A 12048-nucleotide genomic window follows, 5' to 3' on the forward strand; every position below is an offset into this window, starting at 1 on the left:
CCATTCATAGAAGTAGAGTCATAGGTTGAGGGGTAGATTCATAAGTTAAGCTGTGCCCTTGTGGGGTTAGAGGTGTCTGTGCGACAAGCAAATGGAGCCGTTATGTAGACAGTAAGATCTACGGGCCTCCAGGCCAGAAGAGAGATTTAAGCAAGAGATTTAAATTTGAGTTTTCAACATGGTTGACCCCATGGGGGAGAGGTTACGGGGGAAAGGAGAAGAAGGGCTGGAATTAAATCTCTAGAAACTCCAGGTCTTTAAAGAGGGAGGATCTGCTGGCAGAGAAGAATGAAAAAAGCAGCTAAGGGGCAGCGGCGGACGTGGGGGGAACCCAGGTGTCTTGGGGGCCGGGGAAGAGAGTGTTTTGAGAAGGCGGTAGTCAGAAGAGCCAAGTGTTGATGAGGCTTCAAACAACGTCAGGACTAAAATGTTACCATGTGATTTCATGACGTGGAGGCTACTGGACACCCTGGCAAGGGTTATGAGTGGAGCTGTGCAGGCAGAGGCCAGATAGGGGTGAGGGGCGTGTGGAGCAAGGCGAGGAAACTAAGTCCAGCGACTCAGTGCACAGGTTCAAGCCAAAGGGAGGGTGTGAACGTGGTAAAGCCAATGGGAAGTAGCCGGCACAGCAGGAGAACAGAAGGGCAGAGTGAAGGAATAAACTGTAGAGGAAATTTCCACAAAGATGAGCGGGTCTGGCCTTCGGAGGACGCACAGAAGGACAGACCTTAGACCAGACGTGGGCAGCCTCCTCTCTCAGGGGAGGAAAGAAGAGAGGGGGGCAGATAAAGACAGCTCGGAGGTCTGGTGGGGCTTCGAGGACATTTTCTTCTATGATCTCTGTTTTCCCCAGAATATAGGCAAGGTCACCGGCTGAGAATGAGACGGAAGGGAGGTGGGAGCCCCGGGGGGTTGGGAGAATCCGAAAAACAGCTGTGGAAATTGGAGACAGCTTGTCGCTTGGACGAGGGTCCATTTGTGTCCTCAGCTGTCTACGTGCAGGCACAGAAGGAGAAGCAGAGGCTCCTTCAGGCTTCCTAAGGGTTGGAGGGCAGAGGGGAAAGGGAGTTTAACATATTGTCAAGAAAGTGAGATAAAAGACCATGGAAATTAAGCGGAGTAGCTAAGGAAGTAGAGACGGGCCAGGATGGTGCAGTGGGAAGAATGCGAGGGGTCCATGTGTTGAACCTCTAAAGACGGAAAGCAAGTACTCGTGAGAGTCTGAGAGTAATTAAATAAGCTTGAAGGAGAGGAGGCTACACTGGCTGACAGGGTGTCCACACTTGGGAGATTGGTGATGAGACTTCAGCAGGAGGACCTGGAAGCCTGGGACTGAGGGGCGGAGACGGAGCAGAGGGAACGTCTCTGGGAAGGATGGGGCCGTGGCGGCGCCGAGAGGGATCGTCCCCGAGGAGGGAGGACCCACCGGCACGGCCGCGGGAGCACATGGAGAGGAGGGCTGAGAACCAGGTGCCGTGCTGGGGAGTGCAGGGCAGCAGAGAGGACAGGAGCATGGCGAGGGTCAGGGTGGGACAGCTGATGGCTGAAAGGCAAGAGAGCGGGGATGTCCCGAAGGGAGAGAAGGGGCCGTGTGGGACACCCACCCAACCTCCAGACTAGCATTCCGAGGCCGAGAAGGAGCTGGTTTCCAGTGGCCCACGTGAAAAGATGCTCTTTCATCAGACAGGGAGAACCACTAACGCCACTACCTTTTGACTCAGTGAATGAGGTAAATTCAGGTCCCCAACTCCTAGAACAATAGTCCCTCTAAATGCTTTCTGAGCTCTTTCTCCATATATATGCTATTGTGTTTATTTTACCATTAAACTGTGTGTATTTTAACATTAAATTGTATATATTTTAATACTATAATCCACTTTGGATCCTTTTTGGAGTTAAGTAGGGGTACACATTAAGAGTAAACTCACAGGGGGGAGATATGGGGATATATGTATATGTATAATTGATTCACTTTGTTATAAAGCAGAAACTAACACACCATTGTAAAGCAATTATACTCCAGTAAAGATGTAAAAAAAAAAAGAGTAACTTCACAGAAAAGTTAGCAGAACATATCAGCAGGGCAATATCACAGTTGTAAATTCTTACCCACCAAGTAGTGTTCTGTGACAGCTTTGTTTAGTTCTTCCTAGCATGTTGCCACATATAAGTGAATCATTAGGAAATATTTTGGGAACATTTTTAATGAGGATTATTTTCATTTCATTTCATTTCATTTCGTTTCATCATAGTACAGTTTCTCAACCTTGGCACTATTTACATTTTTGGCCAGATCATTCTTTGCTGTTGGGGGCTGTCCTGTTCACTGTAGGAAGCCTAGCAGCATCTCTGGTTATATACCCGCTAGATGCCAGTGGCATCCCCTAGCTGTGACCACCAAAAATATTTCCAGGCATTACCAAATGTCACCTAGTAGGCAAAATCACCCCTGACTGAGAACCACTGTGGTTACCTGTTTAGTTGTACTTTCAAATTTGTCTACTTCTCAGTTCTTAAGATCCTTCTAGGCAATGAATAATCCTTACTAATAATCCTTACAGGCTCAAAATAAATGTTTAGTGATTGGTTGCATCTAATTACGGCTATAACACACCTTACCACAGGAGCAGTGTTCCCAGAAACCTGTACTGCTCCCATTTGGGCGAATGTGTATTTCAGGTGCACCAAGAAAGTACCCTCCACCCTCAGGGGGAGACCCACAGGATTCCTTTCGGAAAATGAGGAGTTAACCTACATCTCCTGTGTTCATATTTGTTGTACTGGGTTTTTCTAAGCAGGGCACATGAGACTGTGTCTATTTTTAGTTACAGCATTAGTTATATATAAAGGAAGAAGAGAATAGGGCTAAATTTGGGTTATCTTTGATCTCAGGTTTAAAACTCCGCAGAGGGTATTGAGTTACCCTGAAGAAATTAGAGCAGGAGTCGGTAGCATGAAGCGTTGCCTTTGCATGCTTTTTAATTATTTCATTGCAATGACAGATTGGTGGCTCAGGGAAATATATGGGAATTTTAAATTGGTAGATTCAGATCTAAACACCAATTATACTTGAATTCATTTTCCTGAATCTTATGTCTTTCTTCTCTGAATGAAGGTTTAAAACCCACCGTGGCCCTGTGTCAGCAGAAGTGTAGACGGTCGGGGACTCTGGAAAGCAATTATTGCTTGAGTAACTTTGGTAAGAAATAAAACCCAGCCTTTCCTCTTTAATCAGAAACCTGAAACCGCATGCTTAATCTCAAAGGAACTGCCGTGAATGTGATGGTAAAGGGTCAGTTACACTCTTCATTTACCCAAGAAAATATTTTCTTACACACTAGGGTATGTTGACTTGTGCCTTTTGAAGTGTTAGATTTCACACCTGAGAAAAATTCATGTACAGAAAATATACATTTTCCACGTAAACTTAATAATTTGACTCCTGGTACGTGATACTACCGCTCTGTGTCTTCTGGCTGGCTCCGTATTCCTGAAAAAACCTGTATCCCTTTTTTCTCACATAGTTTTCACGCACTGAGTATTTTTTCACACATCTGTAATTCAACTGAAGTTAATGAGAAACATGTCCAAGCTGGCCTCTCTCCAAAGAAATTCAAGTATTTCCTCTGTAGTGTCCTTCCAAAGTACTAAATTCAAACTTGGAAATCTGAAATCCATTTGGAAACTCTTATAAACTGGAACCTGAGGAGATATTACCTAATGACTTAGAATTTCTAAGAGTTTTTTCCAATTAAAAAAAAATTGCACTTTCTGTGAAAACCACTTAAGAGCAAAAGATCCCAAGTTTAATTATGTTGGTTATGTTTAAAAGGAACATCGAAGAGAAGTCTTATCAGGAAAAGAAAGTTGGTACAGCCTTTAAATAGGTTACCCAGAACAAAGGGCCTCCCAGATGAGGCTTTGCTTGCTTTTTCTTATGCCTTCAAGTGGTAACTGCAGCCCAGACGGACTATGTTGCAGAGAAGGTATGAAGGCACTAAAGAATCTAGGGCCCTAAATCTAACTGGAGTTTGCAGCCGAAATTCAAATAATGGCATGAAAATGAAAACCGGTAGCACGAGGTGTCATTGCTCCCACACCCAGTGTCGTCTTCTGTAGGAGGTGCTTAAGGAAATCTCCCTTCCTGTCCTCAGAGCCCCCTGATTTCACTCGGCTACTGACTGACGTTTTGCAGTAAGCACTCATGACCGAAAGTCAAAGTAAGGCATGAGAAGAATTCTGATGTTATGAGCTTTGCACACCACATAAGCAGTGTGTTCTCACTTTATCCTGAAAGGGTCATATCAGCCAAGTCCAAAGCTCGATCTATTCCACTGTGACTCACTTCCATGGCAAAATGACCCAATACTATCACCAGTGGCCCATTGGTTTCCTACCAGCATTGGTAACACCCCTTTAGGGGCAGGTTTTGATTGTCACAATAACTGCCGGGTGCTGCTGGTTTTCTGGGTAGAGACAGGATTCATCAGAAAGTCATTCAATGCAAGTCCTGCCTCACCTGGAATGTCCACTGCCCCCACCCCCCAGAATGCCAAAAGCGCGCCTTTGAGAAACACAGCATCTTTCTTTCTGTGGGTCAGAAGTAGGACTCTTCTCTGAGTGTCACATAGTAAAAAGAGAGAGTGACATAATGAAAAGCAACTGAATTTTGCTAGAGTTTTTTTTTTTTTTTAAGCAAGAAAATGTCTTAAGCTATACCTCAGTTCTATACTTTGACTTGTTACATGCGTTAAACAGGATGGATAAAAAAGAGAATGTGAAAGACCCAGAAAAACACAGATATTTAGTGATCATTAGAGGGAGATGGGGATCTATGGATGAATCAAAGTTCAAGGAGAGAGCACCTGATATCCACTGAGAGAAGACAAATAAGGGAGGAAGTGGGGGGTTGGTCTAAGGAACAAAAATAATTCTGGTTTTTGCTAACCCTGATTACCTTCACTGCTTTTATGATACTCTTTCTTGAAAGGGGCTTTTATTTTCTGACCCCCATCTTCCCTCTTCCTTCCCCCCACCTCCATCCCAACCTGCTGCTTCTAATTCTCTTTAGTTTCCTCCAGCACCTGCAATTGGTCATTTGCTGTAGAAGCCTGGGAGAAGGCTTAAGGGAGTGGATATTTGTAAGACCGATTCTTCATTTAATAAATACGTGTTTTATAAAAAAAAAGTTCAAGGAGAGAGGCCAGCTAAAGAGAGGAACCAGGGGGAGACACAGAAAGGTACGCGCTCACCCACACAGACACAAGGACTCAGATCTTCGTGGCTCAAACCCCCATCGTGCAGCCTCTTAGTATGGTGTTACCTCTAAAGGTACAAGGTCCTGTTGAGTATTCACAGGTAGAGGCGCATGAGCCCATCCCTTATTTGGTAACTGATCCACACGTTGGATAAAACATTGGAACGAGTCCTCGTCTCAGCAACTGACTGCAATTCGGCAGATATTTTGGTTTTCCTACTCAGTGTCAACGCCTAACAGTTGCGGTAACATAACAGCTCCACGACTCCTTTTGTTCGACCTGAATTTTGGTGACAACTGTACAGAATCAAATTCAATGGCTCTATTAGGACCTTCTTTCTTACATTAAAATGTTTCCCATCTGACACTTAGAGAAATGTACAATTACGTTCAGTTCTGCTAACACTTGCCTTCACTGTCCCATTATTTCAAAAACGTTTTCTTTTGCAGTCTTGGCCGGGACTGTTATCACCACCATCCCTCGAGGTGGGAGTCTGCATGCCACGGTCTCAATCATCAACATCTATAAAGAAGGAAATCTGGCAATTCAGCAGGCCGGCAAGAACATGAGTGCCAAGGTCGTCGTGGTCTGTAAGCAGTGCCCACTCCTCAGGAGAGGTGAGTCAGAGAACAACTTCAGTCTTTCTTCCAGGGGAGCTCAGGAGCAGAGAAGGGGACGGGAGAGCCTCTCTGAGAAAATCATGGATCTTTCCATGCCATGGCTGGTCTAGGGAAGTAACGTCAGGGCGAATGTATTGCCCACTTGTGGTTTCGAAGGAGGGCCTTTGGAGTCTGCCAGAATTGGGCTCCAATCCCAGTTCCGGTCACTTGTGGAAGAAGACGAGATAATGGAAATGATCAATGAGTCCAAGAAACGTCTGAAGTTGGATCAGTAGGGAACAGACAGAGAAGGAGCACATCAGGAGAAAGAGATTTTGAAGTATTGCACTTAAGGTGCCACTACTGTGTGTAGAGGAAGATATCCATCAAGGAACAGGAAATTCAGAGCTGGAGTTCAGAAGAGAGAGGTATCTATGGGCTAGAATGAAAGATTTGGGATTCATTTGTAGATATAGGATTATTCAATCCATAGATGGAGATGAGTTTATTAAGAAATTTTGGAAAAAGAAAAGCTACTTCAGAGCCAAAGGTACATGATTTTTTTTTAAAAACAGGTTCTTTAACTTATAAAAGTAATGTATGCTCTATGGGTTTTTTTGTTTTTGCGGTACGCGGGCCTCTCACTGTTGTGGCCTCTCCCGTTGCGGAGCACAGGCTCCAGATGCGCAGGCTCAGCGGCCATGGCTCACGGGCCCAGCTGCTCCGCGGCATGTGGGATCCTCCCGGACCAGGGCACGAACCCGTGTCCCCTGCATCGGCAGGCGGACTCCCAACCACTGCGCCACCAGGGAAGCCCCTGCTCTATGGTTTTTAAAAAGTTTAAATAAGTAGAGAAGGATATAAAATAAAAAGTGAAGCCCTTTCCCTTTCACCAGAGGCACAATGAACAGCTCCTTCCACACGGTTCTATCCATATCAAGCCTGCACATACACACGTAGAGAGAGGGATCATGCTACATATGTTCTACTGAAACTTTTCCCCCACGTGATGTACATGTGGACAGCTTTCCATCAACAGCACGTATAGATCTCTTTTTCGGCATGGCAATAATGCCTGGCATTCCACTGTGTGCTATGCCATGATTTCTGTATCCAATATCAGCTCATTCCTTTCCTCAGTCTTGTTACACACCTCTACTACAAGTGAAACAAACCAAACCTCTGCCACACACACACAGAAATATAGCCTATCCACTTCAAGAAAGCTTTACTATGAATTCAGACTGTTGAGAAGAGTCGGAAGGTGAGCAGCCTCACGTTGACTCTTTAGAGGGAATAGCAAAGACTCTGTAGAAGGTAACACTTCTTTCCAGAACTGCCCGGAACAGCAAATAATGCACATCTAGACACAGTCAAATCTCGATGCTAGCAGTCCAGGCTTTCGGTGGCATCTACCTGCTCATCCTACCAAGCCTTCACAGGCTCAAGACCACTATGATGCCAGTGTAGGCCCACAGAGGAAGGCCTATGCAAGAGAAAAAGAAACACATATTTCTCTTATGACACACGGGGGAGAGGGAGAATAAAGGGGGTGGTAAGACACACTTCCTTTATGACATTTTTCTGAAACAGTATAGATCTTCAGAGCTGAATCCTACATAGCTCAGCTTGGGCCCCAGTCTAGGCCTACCTTAGCCAGAAACACGGATATATAAAAAACAGTATAACAGAATAAAGTACTTTTTAGGACTTATCTTTTTGCAAGGGACTACAAGAATGGAAAGAAGTATATGATCCAACCATGCCCTCAAAAAACTTACATAGTATAAATGTTGGAGACGTTAATAAAAAGTCCAAGACAACAACAACAGAAGACGATGGATCATTAGCTGACAAATACTTGGGGAGATCCAGAAGCCTTGTGACACCAGGAGAGGCCATCTGAAGCCCCTTGAGGAAGGAGAGCCTTTCACAGAAACAGTGTATTGTTCATAGCAGACACTCAGTAAATACGTCAGACCTTCCGCAGAGCTGGACGTGACCGGATCGAATCATTCCATCCACATTCCTACTGTTAGCAGAGCTGGAACATGCTATTCAGTTACATTTAGATTATTTTCCCAATGAGAGTCTTAAACCAGATTTTATCCTAGATAGGATAAATGTCTAATTATACCATTTACAGAGCATTTACCTAGAGGTGAGTTATAGTCGAAGTTGTTTCAAACCAACACACAGAGAGAAAAAAATTAATCTTATATTCTCTTTTAGGTCTAAACTACATTATTATGGGCCAAGTGGGTGAAGATGGGAGAGGCAAGATCATGCCCAACAGCTTTATCATGATGTTCAAGACCAAGAATCAGAAGCTCCTGGACGCCTTGAAGAACAAGCAATGTTAACAGTGAACTGTGTCCATTTAAGCTGCGTTCTGTCACTGCCTTTGAAGGATCTATTTTTTTCTCAGTAGGAAAAGAAAATTTATAACCTGAAATATTGAGCATTCAGAGAGATTTACTCTTCACATGATGTAGGTCGGAGAGCTCCGGTGTCACTGATGGAAGTTCTGTTGCCTGCACAGAAGAGAGCCGATTGGAAACCTGCAGACTTAGTGAGGTGATAAGAAACTAAATGTATCAAGCGTTGACAGTTTGGAAGCAGTTTATTTATACATCTCTGTAAAAGGATATTTTAGAAATGAGTTGTGTGAAGATGTAAAAAAGAGATTTTATACGTGCAATATTTATAGTGATATTTGTTTTACCTTCAAGCATTTGCTCTGAGTTGTTATATTCTTCTCCTGCATTTTTAAAATCAGTGCTTAATAAAATATTTTTAAATGATTATATAACAGCCATTAGACTTGCTTTTATAGAAAGTGGGACACTGTAAAAAGAATATTCCCTGCTATTTACACATAAGGTTGTCCTTGTATCAGTTTATACTTTGCTAAAAGAACATTCCAAGAACCGCAGGGACTAGATGGACTCAGTAATGTAAACAGACTATAGTTCTTCTCTGCAGAACCAGAGAATGTTAGAGCTAGAATCGTGTCCCTCAGGAATCTCATTCAGGTCCTTCATTTTGTGACAGAAATGGAAGCTCAGGTATATTTAGTGACTTGTGCAGAGCACACATCTCCCAAGAGACAGAACAGGCAATCTAGCTCAATTTATATAGCTAGACTAAAAAGTTAAAAGCCAAAGATTATCAGACTGGATTAGAAAAACAAAATACAACAATATACTATTTGAAAGAGACACCTAAAGCATAAGGACACAAAGAAGTTGAAAAGAAAAGGATAGAAGAACATAAATATATCAGGCAAATATTAACCAAAACAAGACTGAAGTGGCTTTATTCATATTAGGGAAAAAAATAGACTTTAAGGTATTTCTCAAGATGAAGAGGGTTACAAGGAGATAAAACACTTCTAAAATTTGCATGCAGCTAATAACATGCAAAGATATATCACTAAAATATTTTATCCTTCAATATAATATAGGCTTCAAAATATATAACGAAGTCTGGCATAGTATAAATGGAAATTGACAAGTTCACCATCATAGTGGGAGATTTTAACACACTTCTCACAGTAATTGGCAGATTTAAAAGAAACAAAAAAAGATATATTTATTTAATAACATCTTTATTGGAGTATAATTGCTTTACAATGGTGTGTTAGTTTCTGCTTTATAACAAAGTGAATCAGCTATGCATATACATATATCCCCATATCTCTTCCCTCTTGCATCTCTCTCCCTCCCACCCTCCCTATCCCACCATTCTATGTGGTCACAAAGCACCGAGCTGAAAAGATATAGATTTGAACCACACAGTTAGCTAGATTTACCTGATGGACATAAACAGAACCAAAAGCTCTTTTTTTTTTTTTGGCCATACCACGTGGCTTGTGGGATCTTAATTCCCGACCAGGGATCAAACCTGGGCCCTTGTCAGTGAGAGCACAGAGTCCTAACCACTGGACCGCCAGGGAATTCCCCAAAAGCTCATTTTTAATCTCAGTATGGAACAACTTCACAACGTGACCACTTACTGCACCATGAAACAAATCCCATTTAAAGAACTAGTGTCGCACAGACATCCTTCTCCAGCAACAATGAATAATTAGAAATTAATAGCACAAAGTACACAATAATTAAAAAAATAAGAAAAAAAACCCTGATGTTGGAAATTGAGAAATGTACTTTTAAGTAACTCGTGATCAAAAGGAAACTGTCATGGAAAATAGAAAATATTAAAAACTGAATAATAGAAACACTGAATTTTAAAATGTGTGGAATGCAATTTATAACCTTAAATGTTTATATTCTAAAAGAAAGGGTGAAAAATATTTTGTGACTGATACAAATTATGGAGGTTAGTAAAAGAACAACAGAATACACTTCTAAAAATTGGAGGAAATAAACATACAAGCAGAAATTGAGTAAAATAGAATCATAAATAGAGACAATTAACAAAATAAAAAATTGGTTCTCTCAAATGACTCATATAATTGACAAAACTGACAAGATTAAGCAAGAAAAAACGTTAAAAAGGACAAGAAAATGATTTAGGCATGAAAAGGGACCTTACAACAGATGTTAACGCACTCTCAAAAAGCAGTTATGAGGATATTATGAGCCATTTATGTCAGAAGATTTGGAAACTTAGTGGACAAATTCATGGCCAGGGGGTGAGGACTTATCACTTGGACTCAAATGGAAATAGAATACCTAAATAGTCTTAAAATCATTAAAGAAATTCAATCCTTTTTTTTTTTGGCGGTACGCGGGCCTTTCATTGTTGTGGCCTCTCCCGTTGCGGAGCACAGGCTCCGGACGCGCAGGCTCAGCGGCCATGGCTCACGGGCCCAGCTGCTCCGCGGCATGTGGGATCTTCCCGGACCGGGGCACGAACCCGTGTCCCCTGCATCGGCAGGCGGACTCTCAATGACTGCGCCACCAGGGAAGCCCAGAAATTCAATCCTAATTTTAAAACTTTCTTCAGATAAAACCCCAGGTCCAGACAGTTTTACTTAGAAGGTCTACCAACATCTAAGGGACAAACACCGCCAATCTAACATATACTATTCCAGAGTATAACCAAAGAAGTAACACTCAGCAATTCTTTTTATGAGAGTAATATAATCTTAACATCAAAACTTCAGCAGACAACAGGATCTAAAACCACTAGTCTGATTTTACTTCTGAACATAGGTGCAAAAACCCTAAACTAAATATTATCCCAAAAAATCCAGCAAACCAACCAAATAGGTGACAATCAAGTTGGGTTTATCCCAGGAATACTTGATTAATTTAACATTAGAAAATCAACGATCACACTTCACTGCATTAATAGAACTGCAATGCCAACTAGGGAGTCTTAGGGGCAGCTAAACATCCAGACTTAACAGTATCACAGGCCTCCCTTGGTACCAATATCCTCAGAAAGATACTGTATAGCACAGGGACCAGAGCTTAATGGCACAATGTCACACTTTCTTCTCCGGGAGTCTTTGCAGCCATCTGGCAGCAGTTCATACCAGCTATCCATGAGCTGTTTTCTTTGCCTCCCTAGATAAAGTCTCAGATGCCAGGAGACAAGATTCATGCCAGATGGGTGTAGACACCCCAGTTTAAAGGTCGCATCTCCACAGAAGCCAGTTATCTCTTGTAACAACTCCATAAGCCCAGCTCCCAGACGCCTCATAGATGACACACCTGTTTATGAGTTACACACTCAGGAAAGCCCAGAGCTCTGGCTCCCCTATTGGGTATTTATAGTTCGCTTATACTGGATTGGATTCCTCCCAATCCAAAGCAATTTACCAATCAGGGATCATTTTTACCAGAAACAAGTTTGTCTAGCAACATAGTTGACATACTGTATTATCAGATTACTAGGTAAACTAAGCTAGAGTTAAGCAAAGATCATCTTTTAATGGGGAAAGGTTCTGTTAAGCCCTATTCACAGTAGATTAAAGAAGAAAAATAATTTGATCTTAGTAATGCAGAAGTACTTGACATAATTCAACATTTACTCATGACAAAAATAAACCCTGAGCAAACTATGAATAGAAGGGAACTTCCTTAAGTTGAGAAGAAAACTTGCAGCAAATCTTATATTTAATGGTAAAGTATTGAAAGCATTTCCTTTAAGATCAGTGATAAGACAGGAATGCTTGAAATCACATTTCTATTAAAAATTGTACTGGAGGGTCTGGTCAG

General features: G+C 42.1%; 1 protein-coding gene across 1 annotated transcript in view; it reads left to right on the forward strand.

The window, feature by feature from the left end:
• Positions 1 to 8663, forward strand: part of PCOLCE2 (procollagen C-endopeptidase enhancer 2) — a 71345-nt gene extending 62682 nt beyond the window's left edge. Inside the window, exons 7-9 of the mRNA XM_079923041.1 lie at positions 3116 to 3199; positions 5708 to 5875; positions 8090 to 8663. Of these exons, the coding sequence (XP_079779167.1) occupies positions 3116 to 3199; positions 5708 to 5875; positions 8090 to 8220 (383 nt within the window). The 3' untranslated portion in view covers positions 8221 to 8663. The remainder of the gene's footprint in view (positions 1 to 3115; positions 3200 to 5707; positions 5876 to 8089) is intronic.
• Positions 8664 to 12048: the final 3385 nt, after the last annotated feature.

Source organism: Stenella coeruleoalba, assembly GCF_951394435.1.
Source record: "Stenella coeruleoalba genome assembly, chromosome: 5".
NCBI lineage: Eukaryota > Metazoa > Chordata > Mammalia > Artiodactyla > Delphinidae > Stenella > Stenella coeruleoalba.